The following is a 27,697-nucleotide window of genomic DNA, read 5'->3' as shown; positions in this document are numbered from 1 at the left end:
CAGTGGTTTCCCTAATTGGGGGTGGGGGCGGGATGTGGATGTCTAGGGTGATTAGCTTGTGGTCAGATCTGACCAACAAGGAATTGACCTCTGGTGTGGAACACCGGTTGACCATGTTGGTAATGACCAGGTCTAGGATATTGCTGCCACTGGTGGGGGTGTGAATAAGTTGATCCAAGGCATTGGAATTTATGAATTCCAGAAAACGTTAAGCAAAAGAGTTGGTACATTAGTAGTTTTCCCAGTTAATGGTGGAGTAGTTGAAATAGCCCATTATTAGGGTGTTGGGTTGTACCCTAATACTTTCCAGTGTATCAAGAAATGAGGAGTGGAAATCCTGGGGCATGGTGGGGGGTCTGTAGCAAGCTACAATTTGGATTGCGGTCTTGCCCAGAGTTAGTTGCACTTGGATAATCTCGGATGCATTATGCTGTGCAAAAAGCCTGGAGATGTGGATATCCTTTATGAATATGGACACGACTCCACCTTTAGTGCTTCGTTCCAGGTTAGGTGGCCAAAAGGTGTGGTATGAATTATAGCCTGGTAATGCAGGGGTGCTCTCTGGAGCTTTGAACCAGGTCTCTGTTACTGCACAGATGTCGATGTTCTCCATTTTAAGGAGTGCGTCGAGTGAGTGCATTTTGAGGTTTAGACTTCTAGCATTGAGCAGCATTACCCTCAGATTTTGCTTGCTTGTACCTGTTACTGTGTTGAATTTGTCATTTGAACCTTGCCTGAAAAAGGCACTATAGGGGTGGCAAGAACCTTAGCCAGTCTCTGGAATCCCAAGGGCGACAGGTGCAGGCCATCTCTGGCAAAGCATCGTGGTCTGTCAAGCATGTCGTCCCAGGCAGACAAATACTGGATCCCCTTAGAATGACACCAGAAGCTTAGCCAATTGTTGAAGTCAATCATTTTGTCCTTGTACTGTGATATCATTCTGGGTGATGGCAGGATGCTACTCAGGGCTACTGTCATACCTGCCTGGGCTACAAGATTGGAGTGCTCCTCCATGTCTCTTTTCATGTAGTCCAGGAAGGTACGTCTCAGGTCATTCACACCAACATGGACAATGACAGTGTCATATTTGTACTTGTTGTGGAGTGACCTGAGTGCGTGGATTATGTGGCAGATCCTGGCACCTGACAGGCAGCTGACAGTAACTTTCTCCTTGTTTAGCCTGGTGAGTGGAACATCAGTGTGCCTGACTATAGAGTCACCTATGACTAGAGTGTTGGGTACGTTGTTATGCCTTATGGGCTGTGGTTGAGTGGCACACAGAGTTTGTGGGCTATGTGTCATTTGGGTTGTGCTGGGGGCTGGAGTTTGCTTGCGTTTCTGCTTTGGAGGTCCCTGATGTTTGGGCAGGTTTTTATTGAGAGCCTCTGCGAATGTAGGTGTGTGTTTTGTGTTTCTATGTGTGTCTTTTGGTGGTGTAGGTTTTGAGGGACTATGTGATGAGTGTGGTGTGGTGCAAGTGTTTACCTTCTCCTCTTGTCTGTCTAGTCCAGTCTTGGGTGAAGAGAGCTTTGCTTCCAGTTTGGCTATATAAGTGCATCTCTCACAGGTTGTAGTGTTGGGTGGTAGGAGGAGAGGGCTGTCTGTGTACATGAGGCAATTGCTGCATTGCCCCAAGATGCCCAGATTCATCAGGCAGACAGGAGAAATCACTGGGAGCTGACCCTTAGACATGCCTGGATAGGTGCTTATTTATTAAGTACTCAAAACTGCTTTCCTCTAGATAAGTGAGGAAAGTTGAGTGCTGTAGTAATTTGCAGCTTATTTAGTGCTTACAACGAGTTCTGAACAAGTGCTGAATTCAAAGAAACAGATTTGAGTGCTGAAACTAGAAAACTGGCTAGTTATAAGAAACAAAATTAAGCTAGAAGGCTTCCCTCCAACACAGACAGGCTTGGGGGCTCAGAAGCCTATGGTCTAGACCACTTACAGGAAAGGCAGGAATCAAGCTTAAACATTTTTTTTCTTTCCCAGATGCTGTCTTTGTACACAGTAGGAGTGCCTGAAATCAGAATATGATCTCACTGCACTCAGTTGAGTGAGCAGACGAGATGGGCCCAGAGGGAGTATCCAAACACAAATTTATAAGAGTGTTGTGCAGTTTCAAAGCCACCAAGATTAACACCAAAACAAAAACAGGGAGGGTGGGTGGGGAACTAACTGAAAAAACAGAGTCAAAACTTCCATTTCAGTTAATATTCAATGCAACACAAATAAATCAATTAAAATGCTGTATTAGTTGAAAAAAGTGTAGATAAAAGGTACTTAAATTCTCTTATACATCCAGCTGAATACAACTAGATCTTAGCTGGCCAAAGCTGAGGTTTTAAACAGAAAAAAATCCAAAATATACCACTTAAATAGGCAGTGACAGGATATCAGTGAATGAGACTACCTCTGCCTGCAATTACTAACAGGCAATAAAAATCTAGCAAGCACTAACTGAAAAAACAGAGTCAAAACTTCCAGTTCAGTTAATATTCAATGCAACACAAATAAATCAATTAAAATGCTGTATTATTTGAAAAAGTGCAGATAAAAGGTACTTAAATTCTCTTATACGTCCAGTTGAATACAGCTAGATCTTAGCCGGCCAAAGCTGAGGTTTTAAGCAGAAAATATTCCAAAATGTACCACTTAAATAGGCAGTGACAGGATATCAATGAATGAGACTACCCCTGCTTGCAATTACTAACAGGCAATAAAAATCTAGCAAGCACTAACTCACAAAACAGAGTCAAAACTTCCAGTTCAGTTAATATTCAATGCAACACAAATAAATCAATTAAAATGCTGCATTATTTGAAAAAAGTGCAGATAAAAGGTACTTAAATTCTCTTATACACCCAGTTATATACAGGTAGATCTTACCCGGCCAAAGCTGAGGTTTTAAGCAGAAAATATTCCAAAATATACCACTTAAATAGGCAGTGACAGGATATCAATGAATGAGACTACCTCCGCCTGCAATTACTAACAGACAATAAAATTCTAGCAAACACTAAGTGAAAAAACAGAGTCAAAACTTCCAGTTAGGTTAATATTCAATGCAACACAAATAAATCAATTAAAATGCTGTATTATTTGCAAAAAGTGCAGATAAAAGGTACTTAAATTCTCTTATATGTCCAGTTGAATACAGCTAGATCTTAGCTGGCCAAAGCTGAGATTTTAAGCAGAAAATATTCCAAAATGTACCACTTAAATAGGCAGTGACAGGATATCAATGAATGAGACTACCCCCACCTGCAATTACTAACAGGCAATAAAAATCTAGCAAGCACTAACTGAAAAAATAGAGTCAAAACTTCCAGTTCAGTTAATATTCAATGCAACACAAATAAATCAATTAAAATGCTGTATTATTTGAAAACAATGCAGATAAAAGGTACTTAAACTCTCTTATACGTCCAGTTGAATACAGTTAGATCTTAGCCGGCCAAAGCTGAGGTTTTAAGCTTTGTTGGTTTTTTGTTAGTTTTAGTTTAGGAACATTAAAAAACTGTGCATTAGAAAGAAAATGAAGTGCAGTGAAGTGGTAACAATTATTAGTCAAAGAAAGCTGATTAACCTATAAAAGGTCAAGAGTCTATTTTAGTTAGTGGCCTGGTATAATTTTATTTACTTTCAATTCAACAAATACATGTCAAAATAACTTTATGCATGAAACAGAATACGTACAAACATTTTAATTTGAAGTAAATTAGTCTCCCTTCTCACTGAAGAATACTAATGCTTTTCTTTTTTTTTTTAGAAACATGACAAAATGACTCATAGATTCATTTAACACGATGCAAAATTTTTCTACAGCTAGTTTCTTATCTATTAATGCACTTACCTTGTTGACTAGCTGCGTCCTTTCTTAATTTCATATCTGCCTATATATTATTACATATGTATACACTACATATTCAACCTAGTTTCTTAGTGAAGCAGTGCACCTGTATACTACTGTGTATACATCACATTTTAACTCTAGTTTCTTATAGTAAAAAGCCTGTGAGGTCATTATGTTTCTTACCTAATTCACCATTTTCTATGGCTTCAAAGGTAAGCCAGAATTCCTTCCCATTTGGAGTTATGTTTCGCATATCTAAAACTTGATTGGTCAACTCTCCAGCAGACATAGTTGGAGAAACCTGTAAATGATACAAACATTGGTAAGCTTACATGAAATACATGTCAAAAGAACATAATACAAAGTAATTATCAAGTAACATTTCAGTTAAAGTTTGTCATGATTGAAATGTTCCTATATATAGTCTAAGATCAATTTCCTTCATCAGTAAGGCAAAGCTCTGGTTACCAACACAAGAGGACCTTGGTTTTGAATAAGTAATCTTTATTAATTAATTGACTTTTTGGTACAATTACTTAAGCAACTGGTGGTAGCACTATGAATCCTACTACATGTCTAATGCTAATGGATTTAGGAAAAGCCTGCTTAAATTCAGTATCTAAATAAATTAGTGGCCTCCCACTGAGCTTAGGTACTAGATGACAGGGTTATGTGAATCAACATTTTCCCATCAGTAACTTAACTTAACTCACTCAAGCCTATAGTGCCTTTTTTTGTATATGTACACATTAACACCCATAGCTCATACTGACATCCAGATCTATTTCGGGTGTAGTTTCTTTAACTAACTAATTTACGAGTTAATAATATGCAGTATTAGATAGGGCAAAGATGTATTAACAAAATGATACTAAGATTATTAAGTTAGCACATCCTGTACTGGACACACTTGGGGCTGTGAGGCAGAGAGCTTTCCACTGAGCTACCATGCTGCCCCATATATAAGTATATATAAATAAAACATACTAATGTAAATACTATTAAGATTCAACCTATAGGAGCAAAATGATTTTGCTGAATGATACTATGATAAATTACATTTTCTGTATTTATTGGCATAACAGGTGAAATACCATAATGACTAGATAATGTGAAAATGTTCCAAGTACAAAGAACAACCCAGTAATGGATCACATGCAGACTGCTGACTGGGCTAGTTGGTGCATGAACAATGTTTTGTTGCATATGGAATAATTTGATGTGTTGACATTGTTAAATGATACATAATTAGGTAAAGTTCAACCAGTCACATGATCTGGGTACTTTTCCGTTAAACCCCTACCACATGTCTCGCCGTATACCTGAAAAGCATAGCTATGTTGTTGTTTCAACTGACCTGTTGCCTTTTCCGGCTGCTTTTTTACCTTTTACTATAATAATGGACATTGCTTAGAATGTTTTGCAGCAAAGTGCTGGTTTATGTTAAAAATGCAACCAACTAAAAAATGTGATTAAATACTGTCTCCCGAGGTATAGTGCTAAGACAGTCATTGTTGACAGTAATTTTCTTTTAGGTTTTGAGGCAATTTCTGTACAAAGGTTTAATCACATATAGATCTGCCAGAGCTGTCTTTCCTAGTGAACTTTGTGTCACTTATGGTAAAAGTCGATTGCTTAAAAAAAAAAAAAAAATAGGTGAGCGTAATTTGTTTTGCTTTTCCTGAGGTGCCACTTTTATTATTTGTTTGGTATCCGTAAACAGGTTTATGCATTTTAGGGACATGAATAAAAAAGTGTATTGCTTTCTCTTTATGTTGATAAAGAAGTAAATTGCTTTTTCTTGTTGATTGCAAATATACATTTAAGTTTGACAGTCTGTTGTATAAATATACTTTTTAAAATGTACACCTGGTGCCTGTGATTTGTGATATGAGTGAGGGAGAGCTATGATCAACTCTTTTCAAACTCTGAGAATGTTATTGTAAGATCTGACTGATAATTGTAAATCATTTGAACTGACTTACTTTTTCAGTTATACAAAGACACAGATTAAGGCATGTTTAGCGATATTGTGCTTGGTCTTGGTGTGCTTAGTTTGAACAGTTGTAATGTACATACAGATTGTTTTCTTTCCCATTTGATATTAGTCATTGTAGCTGTTCTGTTCGTGTCAGTGGAGGATAATGATGCTACTAATTTTTAATATACTAGGGTGTTTTAAAGTCAGATAGATAAATGTAAAAAGCACAATACACGGGTCTACTTTATTTAAACGCAAATGCGTTATGTCGAACACCACTCCATCGACACATATAGACCGAAACGAAGTCTTCGTTGGGCTCAACGAAAACGGCGAGACTTGTGGTAGGGGTTTAACGGAAAAGTATCTTAAAATGTAATATAATCTGGGATACTATGTCATGCATATGTGAGGTGCAGTTGGGCTATAACACTTTGGGTACTGACAAAAAAACATGGGCCAGTACGAGATAAACAGTTAAGGTACAGCTAAAACACTGGTTAAATAGATGGGGACTGAAGTATGCAATATCATAGTTCTATTAAGAGAAATGAAGATAGGCTATATGCCAGTTGAATGGACAGATTTAAGGACAGTTAGAAAGCCAAACAGTATGAAATTCAGAAAACACAAATTATATGGATGTCTTATTTACTAAAATGTACTGGAATGGTCAACGTTGTGGAGTGATAGGCCAGTGGGTTCTCATATGAAAGAGCAACAGATGATGCAAAATATGAATATGTCACAAGAAGATGTTCTGGAACTTTCTGTAGAATGTCTGCAGGAAATGGAAAGCAAAGAATGTGCCTTCAGTTTAGAAGAAATGATCTAATGGAAGAGCCGCTTGATTTAATAGAGATGGATAAACATATTAAGATCAATTAAAGAAACAAGATTACAGAAAGTCAATAAGATCCAAAATGTTAGAAGTCTGATAAAAGAAATGAACACAATAATCAAGATTATTAACAGAAATGCATGTGATATTACAGAAGTCAGTCAGTAGGGCGGCACAGTGGTGCAGTGGTTAACATTGTTGCCTCACAGCAAGAGGTTCTCCGGTTCGATTCTCGGCTGGGGTGCCTTCTGTGTGGAGTTTGCATGTTCTCCCTGTGTTCGTGTGGGTTTCCTCCGGGTACTCCGGTTTCCTCCCACATTCCAAAGACATGCATCTGGAGCATTTCTCCCCAGGCCTCTGCTGAAAACAGGCTCTGTGGAACCTAGTCGGACTTTCCCGGTCAACAAATGTTAAATAAAAAAAAAATAAATAAGTAAATAGGATATTTTACTATGCTATGCTAACTGTGCTGTTAATAACTGCAAGTAAATAAATATGCCTTAACTGAACCTTCCTATCTCGAGAAAAATTCACGAAATGGGAAAAACAGACAGAGTTAGAACTGTCAGAACAGGGAATACAAATGCAGAAGTTGAATTGGATAACTCAGACCCACCCAACTGTACACTTGCAGTCTAACAAGGACAGCTGATTAGCACTCCTATTGAAGGAGGAAGAGAATGCCTTACAGAATATACCAGAAACTCTCTGGTCAACAGGAAAATCAGATGTAGGACTTATTTGTACAGCGGGACCAGTTACTATTACACCAAAGTCAGCATTTAGACCACAAAAAAGACAGTATCCCTTAAGAAAAGATGCAGAGGTAGGAATCAAACCTATTATAGCAGCTTTACTTAAGGAAGGGGTGCTGGTGAAATCTCCTGATTCACCATGTAACACACCCTTATTTCTTGTTAAGAAAGTGAATGGAGAGTGGCGTATGGCCCAAAATTTACAAGCTGTAAATGACGCAGTAATACCAAGGGCACCTACGGTGCCAGACCCACACACCCTGTTGAATGATTTAAAACCTCAACAGAAATATTTTTCTGTGGAAGATATCAGCAATGCGTTCTTCTCAATACCGATACACCCTGACAGCCAGTATTGGTTTGCATTCACATTTCAGGGGAAAAGGTATACATATACGCGACTACCACAGGGGTATTGTGAAAGTCCAACAATATTCTCACAAGAAATGGCAAGCAACTTGGCGGGATATACCCCACCAAGAGGTAGCCAGATTTTGCTTTATGTTGATGATATCCTGCTGGCGGCCCCCACCCAACAAGATTGTAAAGAAGATACCATAGCGCTATTACAATTTTTAGCCACTGAAGGACATAAAGTAAACAAAAATAAACTGCAGCTTTGGAAAAAACAAGTTAAATACCTAGGATATGTAATATCCGAGAAGGGTAGGACATTAGATGAGGACAGAAAAGTAGCGATTTTCCAAGCACTAAAACCCACTATCAAGAAGGAAATGATGTCTTTCCTGGGTACGACTAATTTTTGTTGGAGTTGGATAACAAACTATGCCTTGGAATCTGCACCGTTGACTAACCTGATTTATAAAAAGCCTATGGCAGCACAGGATTTGTTACAATGGACACCAGAAGCAGAATCTGCTTTCTGCAAACTGAAACAGTTAATGGTGTCCTCATTAGTTTTGGGACTACCAAACTATCATAAACGTTTTTTCCAAACTGTAGATTGTAAGCAAGGTTATATGACATCAGTGTTAACACAGCAGTATGGGGACAAGCAACGCCCTATTGCTTATTATTCATCACAACTGGACCCAGTGGCACGGTCTTTACCCCACTGTGTACAAGCAGTAGTTGCAGCTGCAATGTCAGTACAGGCTTTGGCCTCAGTAGTTTTGTTCCACCCTCTCACATTGAGAGTGCCTCATGCAGTCACTATTATTTTACTGCAAGAGAAGGTAGCATATCTTTCCCCTGCTAGGCATCTTTCCTGTATGACTAAATTGTTGAGCCAACCTCATATGACAATTGAATGATGTATGACTTTGAACCCTTCTACCTTGCTCCCAACCCCTGCAGATGGCACACCTCACAGCTGCCTGCAGGTGATTGAGCAAAAGACACTGCCTAGAAAAGACCTTACGGATGTTCCCTTGGATGATGCCGAGGTGACATACTACGTGGATGGCTCATGCAAAAGGGGTCCTGCAAGACAGAACCTAGTAGGATATGCAGTAGTTTCTGATATTGAGATTATAGAAGCGAAATCTTTACCACACAATTTATCTGCACAGGCAGAAAAATTGATTGCCTTGACACGGGCATGTACCTTAGCAAAGGGTAAACATGTGAACATTTTTACTGACAGCCAGTATGCTTTTTCTACTGTACATGTTTTTGCGCAACAGTGGAAAAATCGAGGAATGATAACATCGACTGGCAGACCAATCAATCATGCACAGTTTATTTTAGATCTTTTAGAATCTATTCAGTTACCTCAGAAAGTAGCTATTTATAAATGCACAGCTCATACCAAGCAACAGGACAGGATTTCAAAAGGTAATGTGAGAGCTGATACAGCTGCAAAGCAGGCAGCTTCAGAAGTATTTCTTTTGAATGAGGAATTACAACTCTCTGAGATTTTAGACTTAGAAATGTTAAAGACAATGAAGACACTTACTACGCAAGTTGAAAAAACAAAGATGGGTAAAACGAGGAGCAATTCTCAAAAAAGGGCTGTACATCTCTAAAGAAGGGAAACCGATATTGCCGTCTAATTTGTTTAGATATGCAGCTTTGTTGAGCCATGGGCAGTGCCATGTCTCAACAGGGGGGAATGGTACAGCTGGTGAACCAAGTGTTCACGACATATGGATTCTTAAATTATTCTAAACAATTCTGTTCGATGTGCCATGTTTGAAATAAACATCATGCACAAGGGGTGTTAAAGCCCAAGCAAGGGAGTTTCCCTACACCACCGTATCCATTTCATACTATCTGTATGGATTTCATAGAGTTGAATAAATGTGAAAATAAGAAGTATTGTCTTGTCATTGTAGATATGTTTTCCAGATGGGTGGAAGCCTTTACGACTAAAAATCCAGACGCGGCAACTGTGGCCAAAGTTCTTGTTAAAGAAATCATCCCTAGATTCGGCATTCCGGAAAGGATCTACAGTGACAACGGCACACACTTCGTAAACCAGACCATACAACAGTTAAGTAGACATTTTGGTATTTCTTTAAAAAATCATTGTGCGTATCACCCACAATCTGCAGGGCTAGTACAGAGGCATAATGGGATTTTAAAGAATAAGCTAAGGAAGTTAATAGTAGAAATGCAGAGAAATTGGGTGTACTGTCTGCCCCTGACATGGTTGAGCATGATAACTGTTCCGAATGCAAAAGAATTGACTCCTTTTGAAAAATTATTTGGAAGGGCTTATTATATACCTCGGTGGAAATCTCTCATGCCCGCAGACCAGGAAGCTGACAGTACACTAGCTGAGTACATGTAAAACTTGTTAAATTCTAAACATTTGTTGCAGTCAAATTCTGTTTCAGATAAAGAACGAACCAGACCATCAGAAGTGGCAGTGTCCCCTGGAACTTGGATCTGGGTGAAGACAGTAAAGAGAAAGAATTGGGCATCACCAAAGTGGGAAGGTCCATATCAAGTGCTTCTGTCGACACCCACTGCAGTCATGATAGCGGAGCGCACCTCCTGGATCCACCTGATGCACTGTAAATTAGTAAAAAACTTTGAACTGGACAAAAATCTTGTCACATGCCAAGAGTAAAAATGATAGAGTCCAGAAGAAACAGGAATGCAGAACAACCCTTTCCTCAGAAGTATTGCATAATCATCCTAACTGTACTAGTGACAATAATCTTGTTGTTGTGGCCTTTCCTTTTCCCAGCCACACAGACTGAACTGAATAAACGTGAAGCATTACTCATCGACTGGCATCCAAACTTTAACACTTACCAGGCAATTAAATATGTGTATGCTGAGACTTTCAATGTTTCAAATTGCTGGATTTGCACAGCTTTGCCGACAGCATACGGGGGTCATTAATGACTACAGTCCCCCTAGGGGTCAATGAGACCTGGGAGAACTTGATTTATGATACCTCAACCATTACATCACAAGATAAAATAGCATTGCACTTGTCTGTTCCACAAAAGGGAACTGTGTGTTTTTATAAAAATGATACTGTTCAGGTGGGTTGGAGCAATTGCAATATGACTGTTCCTTATAAATGTTACACTAAAGGTAACAATGTAGATCTTTATTGTAATACAAACTATTATTCATTTCTTGGATTGATGCACAAAACACTTGATGAAGTAAAACATAATTCTGTTCTTTATAAACAATTGTCTATAATAGATAGAAAAATGTTTCATGCAGGGCAAGTGTATATTCATAGCAAGGTTACTACTAAAGTAGAGGATTGTTATTTTGTGTGTGGCAGAAAGGCATACAAATGGTTACCTGAGAATTGGTCCGGCAGTTGTTTTTTTGGGTTACCTGGTTCCGGCCATACGAGGAAAAATTTGAAATGTCTGAGAGGTCGTCAAGAAACCTGTAAATCCAGTGGGACAAATCAATGCGCGTTGGAAAGGCCATCATTCCATAGTCAAAGGACTGACACATATGGACTTGAGTGATAGCGTTATATCGTGGGCAGGCATATTACCGGCATATGGAGCAGTGAAATCAATCTGGGAGATGAGAAAACTGTCGAAACTTCTCAAAGTAATGAGTAATGCAACTTTTTCCACTCTCAAATTGGTGACTGATGAACTGAATGCTATGAGAACTGTAGTGCTTCAAAACCGCATGGCTCTCGACTTCACCCTAGCGGCGAGAGGTGGTACTTGCGATTTAATCCAAGAAGAATGCTGTTCGTATATTCCTGACCATAAACACGAGATAGACAATCATCTTGAGGTAATTCAGCAAGTGTCGGCCATGACTAAACCAGGCCCAAACCCACTGATGGACTTTTTCCAGAAATAGTTTGTGGGGTGGGGTACCATCCTAATAAACATCCTGATTGCCATTTGTGTAGGAATGCTCCTACTGGGAGTATATGTTTGTTGTGGCATCCCCTGCATGAAAAGACTGATTAAAGACTTTATAGACATGTCAGTTTCTGAAACCTTATATCAAAGTACTGAGTTTGAAGAACTGTTAAAAGATTGAAAATGCTTTCATAAGTTTAAACTGAATGACTCTCTTAACTGCAAATCCTGAGTGGAAGAGGTTAGGAGAAGAAAACAAACTGTTTATGCTTATTTTGAAAGTAGAATAAAAGTATTAAAAGGGGGGAAATGTCAGAAAAATATGTATTAATGTGTGTATTAGAAATATGCTTAGTGCATTTAGAGCTTGAAAAGGGTTAACACATTTATTCTATTTCATACTGCATAAATCTGTACAAACTGCAGATGCTTTTCTGACCTTGTATTGTTAGCTAAAATCTTGTTTGTGCCTTGGAAATTTACTGAGAAGCAGATGATTCCTGCTTATGTTAGGAAAATAATGAATAGAACAATACTACTTGTATGACGCTTAGACAAGAAGTTCCGTTTGTGCTGTGAGAAAATACACAGCTGTAGAAGCTATAGATAATTAGGACAAAGCCTGTTTGAAAATATGAACTGCAATCAGCATTTGCTTGTATCTGAGTTAGAAGAGTACCTTGAAATGTAACACTGTACAATGGAAGCTTGTAAACGAATTAGTGCCCACCAAGGCCAGGTTGTTTTTCTCAAAAGTTTCTCACAAATCTAGCCATGTCAGCAGAAAATCTGAGTAACATCTGCTGTAGAACAATACTGAAAGTTGTGTTTGATTACGTCAGCCATAGAAGGCCATGTCTTGTAAAATAGTATAAGAATAAGCATACTTCCTGTTAGTAGTTAGACAAATCCTTGTATTTGCATGTTTTTGTCTCCTTGCGGCAAGTAAATAAATATGCCTTAACTGAACCTTACGTGTATTGGTCTTTGAAGTTTTTTCCTTTGACAATAACAGAAAGTCTTACCATAAAAATACAGGGCAATAAGGGAAGGGAAGGGAAATAATCAAATACCCTTATCGAAGTATCAAACAGAGAAAGCTAGAAAGCAATTAAGACAATAAATGTCACTGTTAGAAGAGTACAGAAGAGGATACAGATCAACAAAAATACTTAAATAAGATAGATATGATAAAAGCAACATGCAGTATTAGAAGAGACAAGGATCTATTGTACACTACTGCAAATAATAAACTAAAGATATCAGCACAGGCAGAAAAACTTAGAAGATAAGCAAATAAATATAAAGGAAAAGTGTAAAATAAGCAATTCACTGATAATCCAAAAAAGTATTACAGAGACTTAGGAAACAAAGCAAAAGGAATAGAAATGCCACCAAAAAAGAAGAACTAGACATATTTTGATGAAATATCTGTGAAGACCCTGTGGAACATAATAAAGATGCTGACTTGATAGAAGTAAAATAAACAGTAAAACATTCAAATATACAGGATATCAGATGGGATGAAGTAACGGCCAGAGAAATTAAAACAAAATTAAAAAAGGCTCCTAAATGGAACACCTTAGGCCCAGATACAATACCTAACTTCCGGTAAAAAGTATTAATGGCCCTGAGTAAGAACTACTTATATGCACACCGTGAACAAACACCAGCCTGCTTAACAACAGGAAAAATGATACTCCTCCTTAAGAATTAATCTGCAAGCTATCCTAAAAACTATAGACTAATAACTTGCCTTCTGATGATGTATAAACTATGCACCAGAACTGATGCTGACAGAGTTTATAGTAATTTAGAAAAAACTCAGTCATGGCAATAGAACAAAAGGGTAACAAAAAAGTCATATGGAAGAAAGGATCATTTGTTAAATAATGTTATAATGGAGAATTGTAAAATGGAGAAGAATCTAAGTATATCATGGATAGATTACAAAAAAGCATTTGACAGCATCCCATATTCATGGATAAAGGAGTGCTTACAGATGTATAGGATACACTCTACAGCGATCAATTACATTACAATGACCACGAAACAGTGGCAAACAACTTTGCAGCTAAGCTATGATAGAGGGCAAATTATTATCCCAGGGATAAGAGTTCAAAGGGGGGGGGGGGTATTCCAGGCTGACTCTCTGTCACCATTGCTTTTTTTGTATTCTTGCTCTTAACCCATTAAGCTGTCTGCTTAACTGATTTGGTCATGGTTACAATTTGGCTCCCAGAAAACAACTATGTGTAAAGACTTCTCATCTTCTTTTTGTGGATGATTTAAAACTGTATAGTTCATCTGATGAAGAATTGAGAGCACAATTGGAAGTGGTCAAAACTTTCTCAGATGGTAGAAGAATGTTATTTGGTCTTGATAAATGTGCTAAGGTATCATTTAAAACAAGAAAGCTGCAGCACAAAGAAAATATATGTATGGGAAAGGAATGTGATATAAAGAAACTTCAGCAGGAGAGAGTGTGTAAATATTTAGGGATTGATGAAGGATCGACAATAAAACATGAGCAAATGTGAACAAAACTCAGTAAGGAATATTTTAGAAGACTAAAATTAATACTGAAAGCAGCCCTAACATCTAGGAACAAAGTCCAAGCTATAAGCCAATTTGCTCTTCCTGTTTTAACTTATAGTTTCAGTGTGATTGACTGTCCTCAAAAGATATTGGATCAGCTGGACAGGAAAACCAGAAAAATGCTTCACTCTTATTTACTCATTTATTTTATTTATTTTACATTTGTTGGCCGGGCTAGTCCAACTGGATACATGTCCATTTTCAGTAGAGGCCCGGGGAGATAAGCTCCACATTAAGCTAATAATGCAGGACAGCAAAGACTCAAAAAATATTTAAATACATTATTCATGAAGATTTTCAGCAAAGAACTTAATTTTCGAGAAAAGTGAGTACAGAGTTTAACACAGTAATACAGTAATATTTGCATGGTAAAGGGTATGACATTAGTGAGTACAGAGTTTAATACAGCAATATAGTACTATTTACATGGCAAAGGGAGTGACATTCAACATAAAGTATGTTAGGAACGAAGGTACAGATTGAAATGAAGTATTCAGGTTGTCTTAAAATATAACTAAAACACAAGAGAGTATGTATATATACACTTAAAGAAATGTTACACTCATAGTAAAAAGATGGTTGGTCTATATACAGGTGGAAGACTTTTGCTCACAGCAGAATGAATGTACAAAGAACAAACTCAGTGATATTTCCCTGGGAGTATGAGAGTAAAAAAGGGGGTAAGGGAAGGATTACTAATCCCACACTATGGGTTTTGGGTGCGAGGTATACAGTAATGTTGGACTGGGGAGTGTTAGTCAGGGTTAGTACATGTGCATAGCCATTGTGTTTTTAGGAAGATTTTTAGTTGCTTTTTGAAGAGTGGTAATGATGACAGAGATGCAAGTTTGCTGGGAAGCCTGTTCCAAATCATCCCCACAGAATTTCAGAAAAGAGAGTCATCTGCTTTGTTGTGGGATTTCTGGATGGTGACTAGTAGTTTATTTGCTGAGCGAAGAGTAGTAAGATTTGTGTAGGAGGAGATGAGGCTACTGAGAATAGGAGTATTACTAGGATGGTACAGAATCTTATGCGTGATGGTGAGTTGTTGAAATTCTATCTGATTTTGCAGTTCTAGCCATCCTAGATGTTTGAGATTTAGACAATGGTGAGTTCTAAATGGGGAGCCATTAGCAAATCTGGCAATATTGTTATAAGAAGTGGTTAGCTTATTAAGGTTGCTTTTGGAAAGATTAGTATAAATGGGGGAGGCATAGAGGAGAGTAGAGATTAGATGGGTATGGGCAATGGTAGTTTTGGCTTCAGGGGTGAGGAAAGGTTTTATCCTATATAAGGAACCAAGATTTCTGTTTACTGTTTTAATAGTCGAGTTGATATGCTAGTCAAAGTTAAAGTTGTGGCCAATTGTTAGACCTAAGAGTTTGGTAGTCGGGTCACGAGCTATGATCATACCATTGTTGGATGTAATAGAAATTTATTGGGGAGGATTTAAGAGTTGGAGTAAATAGCAATAGTTTTTTTTTGGACATTTAGGAGGAGGCAACGTTGTTGGAACCAGTTTTCGACTAGGTCAAATACTGTTTGGGTGATGGATTGGAGTTCAGATGCAGAGGAGGCTTTACAAATCAATGTGGAGTCGTCTGCATATTGTATGCAGGTAGCTACAGGTAGATGCATAATAAGGTAATTTATGAATATGGAGAAGAGTAGAGGTCCCAGGATAGAGCCTTGAGGGACACCAAGGGTAATAGGGAGATGTTTGAATAGGTTATTGTCCCAAAGGACAGCCTGCTGTCTATTATGTAAGCAGGACTTGAACCATTGTAATGCCTATGAGTCAAGTGAAAATGATTTGAGTAAGTTAGGAAGTGTTTGATGGTTAACCATATCAAAAGCTTTAGATAGGTCTATGAAGAGTGCAGAGGAGAGCATGTTATTATTACAATGTTTATTAATGCAGTCAGTAAAGGATAGGAGAACAGTGGTGGTACTATAGAAAGGTCTAAAACCATGCTGACAGCCAGCTAGAAGGTTATTTTGGAGAAGGTGGTCATGAAGTTGTTGGTGAATGCATTTTTCCATGATTTTGGCTAGTGGAGAATGTAGGGCTATAGGCCGAAAGTTAGAGAGTTCAGTTGAGTTACCGCCCCTGTGAAGTGGGATTATGTGAGAGATTTTTCAGAGAGAAGGAATGAAGCCTTCAGTGAGTGTTCTATTAATTAGGATAGAAATAGGATAGGCAAGTACTTTTGCTGCAGATTGAAGGTATTCACCTGGTAGGAGATCAGCTGAGGGAGTACATGGTTTAAGTTTATGAAGTAGAGTATAGATGAGGGATGTAGGAACTGGTTTTAAGTGAAAGGCAGAAGGTATGCTAGGTAGGGAGGATGAGAGGATAGAAGTAACAGGAGGTAAGGTGTTTGCTAGAGATTGGACAGTTTCAGCAAAAAAGGTATTAAAAGCATCAGCTATCTGGTTGGGAGTGTTAAGAGAGAGACTTGATGGGGTTGGTGTTTTGTAGTGGCCTGGGTGTAAAAGTCTATTTATGCCTGACCAGAAGGTTTGTGGATGTTGTTGGTGCTTTTGCTGGAGTTTAAAATAAGTATTGATTTTTTGGTAGCATTTCTTAGCTGTTTAAAGTGTTGATGGTCAATTGGGTCTTTAGTGTTTCTCCACTTGGACCAGATTTTATTTCTCAGTAGGATCTGTTGCCTAGTCTCTTTAGTGAGCCATGGGGCTGCTTTACTTCTAGTTCTTATCGAGCATGAGGGGGCATGAAATTCCAGGATTTGTAAGAATTTTGAGTTAAAATAGGATACTGCTTCCTCAAGAGGGAGTTGTTTTAAGGGTGACCAGTCACAGGCTTGAAGTTCTGCCTGGAAGTTTGTTGGATTGAATTTTTTTTGTTCCGGGTGGTTTTAAAGGTAGTTTGGTTTGGGATAAAGGTTTTTTTGTCTAGAAATATAGGTAAGCGAATGGTCACTAATATCATCATGAAGTATACCTACTTTGCAAGAGAGAGGATGGCTGTTAGCTAAGATCCAGTCTAAGGTACTTTCTTTGCTACTGGGTTTATGGATTCTGGTAGGGGTGGTAATTATTTGGGAAAAGCCATAAAGGTTTATATGGGTTGTGGGTTTGTGTGAGGTACAGGTGTTCCAGTCTATATTAAAGTCACCGAGTACAATGGTTTCCTGTGGGAAGGATGTAGAAAGCCAGCAGAGAATACTTTCTAGGATGCTGATGTTATTGCCTGGAGGTAGGTAGGAGCAAATTATATATATAGATTTATTAGCACTGACCTGGAGCGTGGAGATAAGGATTTCAACATTGTTATCTAGAGGTGGTTGTACTCCTAGTGAAGTAACCTGCAACTGAGATTTGTTTAGAATTGCTACCCCACCACCCTTTTTGGTTGTTCGGTCTAATCTCAGGATATTATAACCAGGTGGAATTATTTCATTGTCCTTTGTTAATGGTTTGAGCCAGGTTTCTGTTAAGCATAAGATATCAAATGAGTATGTATCTAGTAGAGCGTGTAGTTGGCTAACTTTATTGTTTATTCTCCTTATATAAAGATGGGCTATGAGTAGAGAATTTGGGGTTTTACTGGGAGTGCAGAGGGAGGATGGATGAGGTAGGAGGGGGTTTATAGGGGTGTTGCTGTTTGGTCCTGGGTTGGGATGAATGTCACCATGAAGGAGAGATTGTTTTTGAGTACTATATAAAGGCTTCAGTAGTTTACAGAAATTATTTTGTGATTTTCTATATTGGAGGTAAGTAAAATGGGCTGCCCTGTGATAATTTGGCAAGAGATAGGTTGAGGTAGATGTTATGTTTGAATGGCTTTGGAAGGCTAGCTCACTTAATAGTAATGTTTGTTTTAGGGGTTGGTGAGATGTGGTATACTGTAGAGTTTCATAAAAGGTAAGGATATATAGTATAGAAATAATAGATAGTGTTGCAAGTGAGAGAAATAGATTTATAAGTCTGGGTTTGTGAGTTAAGGGCATGGAGAGGGAGAGTATAGAATGTAGTCAGAAGTTAGGGGGTAGGTAGAGAGAGAGTCTAGAGTAAAGGAATATTTAAGGGGTAGTAGAGATTAGTTTCAGTATGGGAGTGGGTGTGTAGGTATTTGACTTGTAATGAGTACCTGACAGCTATTGGATAGTAAGGAAGGGGGTGTGGCTCAGGAAGTATAAATGTAGGACCACTGGAGGTGGGTGGGGATTGAGGGTAGGGTAGGGGAGCGGAGTGAGCGCGCAGGGTGAACGGAGCGGGTTAGAGCAGGTAAAGGAAGATTCTACAGAGACAATCTGAGAGCAGCAGATTCCTGAGGCATTCTTAAAAGTAACAGGTAAGTAGAGTGTGGTAAAGCAGGTATGAGGCAAAGAAGGATAGTGGAGTGGAAAGAAGAAAAAAAATATAGCTAGATGGTCCGGAGAGAAAAAAGGTAAGAGCAGTGTAATACAACAGGAAGATTAGCAACTAGTCAAGGGATGAAACTGAGAAAGTATTCTGAGATGATATTTGGGAAGGTGGCAGAAGAGTTATAGCCCGAGGCTAAATTAGGGTGCCACCTAGTGGGCAGAGAGGAGAATATAACAAAGGTATCTTTAATAAAGTTAGCTGGTAGAGGTAGTTCAGATAGTAAATTCCAAGGGGAAAAATTAGCAGTAGATACAGGGAAAGTAAAAAGTATGGCTGTTGGCTTCCTGACTCGGTATCTTAATTACTTTCTATACTAGGTAAAAGTACAAATAAATAAGTAAGCTTAATAGTTAGGCCCAGGGTGGAACATACTGTCTTAATCCCTTTGGTTACTGGGAAAAAGTACTGGGGCAGCAGGTTTCTTTGGCCAGATGATGGGATGGCTGCAAGTAAATTAAAGGGGTCCTTAATGACCAGGCATTTCCCTTAGTGCAGGAATAGGCGGTAGAGAGCTAGGAAGATTGGAAAGATAAAAAAGTATGAGTTAGGTGTCATGGCAACATTAATGTCTGCTGTACTGTTAATACAATCAGGGTGAAGACACAGTTATAACAGTAATATATACTAGTCAAGGATGATATGATCTCAGTCTTAAGTTAACACTTTCAGATAGATACAGAGACATAAAATAAACAAGCAATAATATGCAGGCACATGGGACTGGTGAGATTCCCTTTCAATTACAATTTTAAGAGCAAAAAATGTAAACTAAGACTACTTGCGGATAACACATAGATCGTTAGCAATTACATATAGTGAACTAGATGGCAATCAAATAATCACAACAAGCCTATTCTCACAAAGCACTAATAGGTCATTATGTAACTGCTCAACAGGTTTTGGACTAGTTCACCAGAATAATGTGCAAGTAACTGCCACTTGAAACCACTTGTTTCTCCCACAGAGGTTTGCTGAAAGTTCACAGGATAACAACAAATTAAAATGTTCATATATCGGGGGTAAAAAAAACACTCAGCATCGGCTCTATCGCCAGGAAGGTAGACAATACCAATTTAGAGACTATAGCTATTAAAATAAGCAGTCCTAGCTTACCGAAGAGTTGCTGATATAAAATAAAGCTATGTAGGGTAAACAGACCACTCAGCAGCAACTATATAGCCAGGACATTAGACACAGCCTTTTTAGTGAGGAACGCTATTAGAAATAAGCAGCCCTAGCTTACAGGAAAGTGGCTGACAGGGGAGCTAGGCAAACACTAGTAGAATTCAGGTCAGAAAAGTACACCTGCCAAACCTTTTAAGCGTTACAGCTAAAACTAGTTAAATTATCCATAACTTTAGAGTAGAAAGACCACTCAGCATTATTATACAGCCTAAAAGATAGGCAAGCCTTACCATAGACAATCGCTATTTAAAATAAACAGTACTCGCAAACAGGAAAGTTTATTTAGGACAGAGTGCACCAGGCAATTAATTAAGCACTCCGGTTAGAAACCGATACAGTGTCCATATGTTAGGTTTTCAAACCCTAATATATCAAGGTCGAACTACACAAGCAAGATAGTAAAACTGCATCAAGATGAAATGCTGGCAAAATGCCTAGGTAAAAATGCTATTAGAATAACTGTTGCAACATCTGCGAGTGATAGGAGGGCACGGAAACCACATAAAATACAGAAGAATACCTACAGAGACTCAGTACTCTCTTTGTTAAAGCAACGCTTAATCTGGAACCCCACTAACATAAAAAAAATCAAAGACAGTAGAGGTAACAGACACTGCGGGAAGTGCAGTGGTTCAAGACGCACTGAGCGGTGTGTGGAAATCCATGTGGGAGGCACAGCAAATTCAAGTTAGCCATTTAGTACGTCTGTAACCCTCAAATGCTTAGTTTTCCAAAAATGCACATTTAGATCCTTCACCTTTCTAAGTGATTGTAGGCTTGGGCTAATATCATTCAACAAATACCTTCACGGACAAGTATCGCAAAATGTAAAAGAAATAAACAGCTATGTAAACTTTAAAACTGCGCATACATATTATTCACTTTACTTGGTATTAGGAGCTAAGAATGATACTGTTCTACAATTAACAATAAGTACAGCTTTCAACAATTGTATTCATGTCTAAAAAACGTGGAAACAAAAAAAATATACAGCTATAACACACTAGAACAGATCCTCTGTAGCCAGGGACACGCAGCAGCCAGGGGAAATACAGGGATAATAAAGATGGCACCACAAATGGCTACCCCACTATATGCCCTTGGGGCAGGATATGAGGTGGGAGAAGGAGGAGACAGAGTAGGAGCGGGCAGGTAGACAAGGGTTGGGCCAAAAAAACATACAGTGATATGGGAGTGATATTGAATTATTTATAAAAGTCAGTGTATACCAAGATTATATATTCCTCATTCTGAAGGAGGTGTGGGCAACCTCAAAATTGATTGCATGTATAGATCTGCAACTGTGGGACTGCATACATATCTGCTGACCTCATCAGATCCAAACACAGCGAAAGGTTTGAAACATGAAGGAGCAAATCTAAGATGACTTCCCTGCTTAGTTTAGCAGTAGCATAGCTGGGTCAAACAAGAATGGAAACAGAACCAGAAGTAGACAATAATCAGGCAGCAACTGAAAGTGCCAAAAATACAAAAGAAAGACTAAAAGGTGAAGGATCAGATGAGAAGGCAAGAAATGTGGAAAGGCATAAATATAGTTGCAAGTACAGAAAACTCCTGCAACAACCTCATGTTGATCAGGATTTGATGCAGGAATAGTTAAGGAGAAGTGAATTTAAACCAAAAGATGAAAAGTTAATATTGGTTAACCAGGACGGTGAACAATGTATACATTGATTTACAAAGTCCATTGACTACGTGGGAGAAACAGACAAATGCAGGTTCTGTAAAACAGAATTGGAAACAGTCACATATCTTCTTGCTGGGTGTGATACACTAATGGCAGAGAGCCTGTATACTGAAAGGCATAATAATGTGGCAAGACTGTTGCACTGGGGATTGTGCAAACATTCCAATACTGATGTAGCTGAGAAGCACTGGAAACATTAGCCACACATTATACAGAATGATGAAGTTTATATTACATGGGATCATTCATTACCAACAGTTCAAAAAAGAGATGCAAGAAAACCTGATATAGTATCCATGAAAAGAAGACAATCGTAGCATTGATCATTGAAACTGTTACACCCAGTGATTACAGAATCTTATGTACTTTTCTGCTTCAGCTGCCTTATTCGTTTCAGCCACCTTCTCTTTAGCTCTTCTAGATCTGTCGAAGGCATTCAATACCATCTCCCACACCCATCTCCTAAACCATCTCTCCGACCTTAATCTCTCCCATAGTACCTTATCCTTGTTCTCTAGCTACCGCTCCAATAGATCTCAAGCTGTAAAATGGGGACAGGCACCTCAACCTTCCTTCCCACCCCCACTGGGGTTCCCCAGGGATCCATACTTGGTCCAATGCTGTTTAACATCTTTATTATCAATTTCCACAAAGCCATACCCAATACTGAAATTGTACAATATGCAGACGATTCCACATTAATCTGCAGTGCCACCAACCTCCCAGAGCTTCAGACACTGACCCAAGCTGCTTTCTCCATCACTGAAAATTGGATGCTTCAGAATCACCTCTTACTAAATGTAAATAAATCCAAAATGCAATTATTCTCGCCCTCAAAAGCTTCCCTTTCATTCCAAATCATTAGCCAAAACAACTCTACTATAGAGGCTGTTCCCTTTGCCAAACTACTTGGGGTCACTATTGATGAATACTTGAAATTCGACACTCACATCCAGCAAAACATTAAGAAAGCCCATATAAAACTTGGTATGCTATACAGGAACATCCAGTTTCTCTCTCCTTCCATTAGACAAATGCTTGCCACTACCTGTCTACTCCCATCACTAATGTATGGCGCTCCTCTATTAACTAACTTATCTGCCACACTCACTTCAAAATTGGAAGTCTGTTATAATAAGATTTCTAAATTTGTAACCAAAGCCAAATACTCCTCCCATCACTGTATTGCCCTTAATTTGTTACACTGGCTTGAACTCTCCAACCATCTAGACTATCTTCAGATTACCACAGCCCACAAACTAATCTTTCAACCTTCTAAGTGCCCTGCTCTATGCAACATCCGTCTCCCCTACACCCCTCAGAGAACTCTCAGATCTACTCACCCAAACCCAATCTGTGTCTGAAAACCCAAATGCCCTGCTGGTCAACTCCTGCTATCCTTTTCCTTAGCAAAAAAAAATGTAATTCTCTTCCTTTCTCTCTAAGGACTTGTGCAAACTTTGAAAACTTTAAATCTCAGTTACATTCCTACTTTTACTCTAACAGAAAATGCAACTGCATTCTCCCCACCTAGTCCTATAACTCTCTCTCCACCTATGATTACTAGCCTCTCTAGCTATGATCTATAGGCTACCACACACATGTACATATTGTAAATATCAGATTTGTACCATGTACCTAAGAATTTACACCTGCTCTCTAACATGAAATGTAACTGTAAATTGTTCATTAATAATATTGTGTCTGTATCTAGAGGTAACATGTACCTAAGAAATTACACCTGCTCTCTAGCATGAAACATAATTGTAAATTGTTCTTCTTTTCTATATTGTATCTGTATCTAAACTTTGTAACATGGGGCTTTTCTGCCCGGACCTCCACTGAAAACGGGCTCCCTGAGCCCAGTGGACATTCCCGGTCATCAAACTGGAAATAAATAAATAAATAATACAGACAGACACAAAGTCATACAATACTAGGATTTGCAGGCTGAAATGAGGCCCAAGAAATGGCATCTCAGACTTAGTATATGTAAGTCCATTCATGCAGCCATTCAGTCTCTGCATTTCGGGACATGCTCTAGCGGGTCCTGAAATTTCAAATAGTTACTCCTCAAGCCCCATCCCTGCATTCTGTCTCCTCCAGGCTGTTGAGGAAAGACCTATGCCTGGCATACAAGGCATCTTTGGACCTCATTCTGATGGACCTCCTTCATATCTGTAAACCAAACAGCACCATAATTACCCATTCTAAAGATTTAAGATTTAAACCTTGCCTGTGATATAAATAAGACCTGCTGGACAGAATGGCATGGATCCCAAAGACTACTCCTTTTGTGGAAGAGGCTCCCCATTCATGTGAAGCAGAGTACCTATCTAACCCATTTCAAGGGTGACAGACAACTGGATAGGGAACCAGAAATTCACCCCTGGATTAGCATCTATGTCTCCAATGAACACAGGCAGCCTGTAAATGTTTCATCTCCTAGCCCTCTTCTTGTAAAAGTTTTATCTCCTATGCCTCTGCTTACACTACTAAGGGTACCATAACTTTCAGTGAATTGAAATGCATGGTGAGACTTAAAAAGGCTCACATGGTCTAGTATACCTCCATGAACCTATTAACCTCTCCATATTTGTACTTGGCTAAATCAAGCATAGCCCATTAACTAGTGTGTCTGGGTCTCCATCTCTGTCTACAGTGGTGTCAGTGCTGCAACTTCAGGAAGAAAGCTGGGGGGAACTGGAGAATTCTACCTGCCTTGCCTAGGAAGTGTGAATATGTGCATGTGTGTACGTGTATGTGTGTGTGTGTGTGTGTGTGTGTGTGTGTGTGTATGTGGGTGGGTCTGTGTGAAAATAACGTGTTTGAAGAACAGTCGCTGTGGACAAGGGACACTAGAAGACACTGTGGTTTACTGAGACAGTGTTGGGAAAGGGGCCTGGATGGTAGAAAAAAATTTCACTTTGTAAGTGGCCTATGTGCTATCTAGTCTCAGTGTGGATGCTGGAAGCCCATACTTGGGACAGTAGTGTGGATGCCCTTTATGCTGTGGGGATCAGGTTGCATCTTATGAATTGATTATCAAATCAAACCTGAATGCACTTCCTCTCTTTTATTTTAACCTGCAGGGTACCTGTGGTGTGATTCAGGAGACCACCACTCTGGTTGCAGCTTGGTCTTTCCTTCACAATTAGTTGTTAGTGGTGGGATTTACACCCCATCTGTGCAATCAGTTCTTGACATGGCTCACAATATCATAACTGCAGTAGACCATACATGGAATGATCTTATCTTCTCTATACACAAAGTTTAGTGCTGGGAGCTTGGCTTGTTTGCAAAACACTAATGATTGACCTTCATGTGTTTTGTTCTAGGAGACTGAAGTTGCAATATACCACTAATTTCTCCTTTCCTTATGATGGAGCAACTTCTGAATTGATATATCTAAGTAGCAGGGGTGTGGGGTGTGCAATCCTTATGTTGGGGGTACAGCAAAGGTTTGTTCCCAGCAAAAGCATTTTCTTTAATGATATTTTGTTTTGTGAATGCTGTTTTTATTTGAGCGATATTGCTCTTTTGTGATTGCAGTTCTGTGGGTTGATCACAAAAGAGTCAACAGCTTGTCATGGAGCCTTAGGTTTTTTTCCCTTGGAATTAGATTATGGAAGACTCTCGGTAGTTTAATTATCTTATTTAAGAAAGTCCACCTGGGAGACAGCCATTTGGACATGAAAACTTAAGAGCCTTGGCTCTTGTCCACTCTTTTACAGCAGCATTAAGGACCAAGTAGTAAGTGTTTGACCTCATTGGTGCTGTTGACTGAGAGTCTTGAGACTGAAAGCTATCAGGTCCTGGAACTGTTCAGATGATGTGAAGATTGTCCAGTAATCAAGGTTTTTCTATCCACATAATTCAGGAATATCTCTTCTTGGGAGGGGAAACCCTTCATGGCCTCTCATAGTCACAGAGCTCTCTCTTCATTTTAAGGACATTGTGAAATGTGAGGTCTTCAGGAAGGAATCTCAAAGTAAAAACTTTTTATAGCGAGTATCAAAATGAATGGAATTCGGCATAGATCCATGCATGAAAGGGCTACACTGTCCTCCTCATCCACTTTTGTAAAATGTACAGTCTAAGTCTGAGTCTGAAGAGGGGGTATGGGACCTTTTTGTCTTCTTTTTACCTTCCAAATGAAGAGGGTTGGTCAGAGTCTGAGAATAGGAAAATGTTGGCAGTAGTGTTGTCTGACACACTTTGAACGACTCCTTTGTCAATATGTAGTCAGAGAGAAGTATAATAATAAGGTTTAGTAGCTGAAGGAAAGTTGACATTCCTTGGTCAGCATGTGAGTGTGGTTCCACATATATAAGTCATACCAATATTCCCTGTCCTTGTTAGGATAGTTTAGTGGTTTCAAGTGGAGGCAGAGAATGAGAGAAGGGAGGCATTGCCTGCTACATTTAAAATGTGAATGTGGTATTCCTCCTTTTTAGTGTAATGATTCCCCCAAGTAGGCTTTGATAAAGTAATAACTGGCAGACAACCAAAACTGGTGAGGGAGGCTGAACTGGCTACTCTGCACCAGTGGGAAGACAGGGCCTTCTTGGTTGCACATCAAGTGGTGTAAGGTCCCTAGTGATAGGTGCCATTGTTGAGCCATCACCTTCTGCCTTCCGCCTGACTGCTACTTGTTGTATCTAGTTTACATCTACTCTCTCTCTAACATTATTTTCCATCCCAATGTATAACCTTAATGGGGACTTGTCCTTCAAACTGGAAGATGAGCACGTCAGGAATTGGGAAATGGTAAGGTGCTGGCAATGTATGGAAGCAGGGAGGACATTCATTTATCAAGCCAGTAGTACAGCAATTACAGTGGTCTGATTTGTAATCAAATTAAAAGCAGAAACAAATACCTAAAATGAAGGGCATTGGGGTGGGAGGAGTGGCATTTATTGAGCAGATGTGCATATATAGCTGAGATTGGCTGGCAAAATCAACCAAACCCAATTATCCTGCCCAACAGTAAGACAAATATTCTTTAAGCGTCCTTAATTTAAAAAAGGTGGCTACACTGAGAGGGCATCTGACCACTGAAATTTACATACTGTTTGTCTAAGAAACAGTGACTGATCAATCTCAGTGAACAGGCAGAACTGAGAAAAACACATAGAACTGAGACTCACATTCTTCTAGATGCTTCTGGTAGCTGTAGGAAGGGTATAGAGTCCTCCTCTCACATAGAGGAATGCCTTACGGCCTGGGGGAAAACATAAGGGTACTAGTACTAGCACTGGCCTGATAGTTTGATGTCCCTGCAAATTAATATTATTGCAGAAATGAACTTACTCAAAGATCAATGCAGTTTGTACAATGTCACTCAGAATACAATTAGAAAATGTTGTGATACAAACCCAAATGTATATCTTCATAGCACATTGTCTTAAGCACTATGCAAGACCATTACCAACAGTTCAAAAAACAGATGAAAGAAAACCAGACATAGTAGCCCATGAAAAAAAGCACTGATCATTGAAATTGCTTCACCCAGTAATTACAGTGTCTTACATTTAGCAAAGTCAGAAAATATCAGGATTTGCAGGCAGAAATGAGAACCATGTGGAAGAAAGATACCCAGACAGTTCCAATAGTAGGAGCAATGGGTCTAACAAAAGAAGTATTTATATTTAAATACACTATCAGTACATGTAACCCCATATGAATTACAGAAGGTGGCAATTCTGGGCTCAATGCAGGTACTGAGAAGGGCACTTTTGGCTAGCATCAAAGACTGAAACAATACCAATTTCATGAACTCTAATCGTACCCTGACTTAGGGATGGAGTCCATTCCCATCATGGTAGTAGAAGCCTCAAAGACTTGGAGAAATTAAACAGTAAGACTGTCTTTAAAAAATTATCATAGATAACTTAAAGCAATGTCTCCAGCCCTCCTCATTGTTTCTTACTGGGATAGTGCAAAGGTCATGGAAGGAAAGGTATCACAGTGATTGAAGAGAGACTGCAGAAACCAATTAAGTACTAAACATGCAAACACAGGAAATCTAAAGCATTCACTTTCCATCATTTTTTGTTACTAGGAGGTTAGTGCGACCCACTTGCATCCTTACTCTCAAATATTTCAGAGGG

General features: G+C 39.0%; 1 protein-coding gene across 1 annotated transcript in view; it reads right to left on the bottom strand.

The window, feature by feature from the left end:
* ARAP3 (ArfGAP with RhoGAP domain, ankyrin repeat and PH domain 3) overlaps positions 1 to 27,697 on the bottom strand; it is a 1,205,760-nt gene that overhangs the window by 207,730 nt on the left and 970,333 nt on the right. Inside the window, exon 26 of the mRNA XM_044069919.1 lies at positions 4,040 to 4,157. Coding sequence (XP_043925854.1) covers positions 4,040 to 4,157 — 118 coding nt within the window. The remainder of the gene's footprint in view (positions 1 to 4,039; positions 4,158 to 27,697) is intronic.

The sequence above is a fragment of the Protopterus annectens genome, chromosome 4.part0 (genome assembly GCF_019279795.1).
Source record: "Protopterus annectens isolate FY-2018-M chromosome 4.part0, PAN1.0, whole genome shotgun sequence".
Taxonomy (NCBI): Eukaryota; Metazoa; Chordata; order Ceratodontiformes; family Protopteridae; genus Protopterus; species Protopterus annectens.
This window is presented reverse-complemented; position numbering and strand designations above follow the sequence as displayed.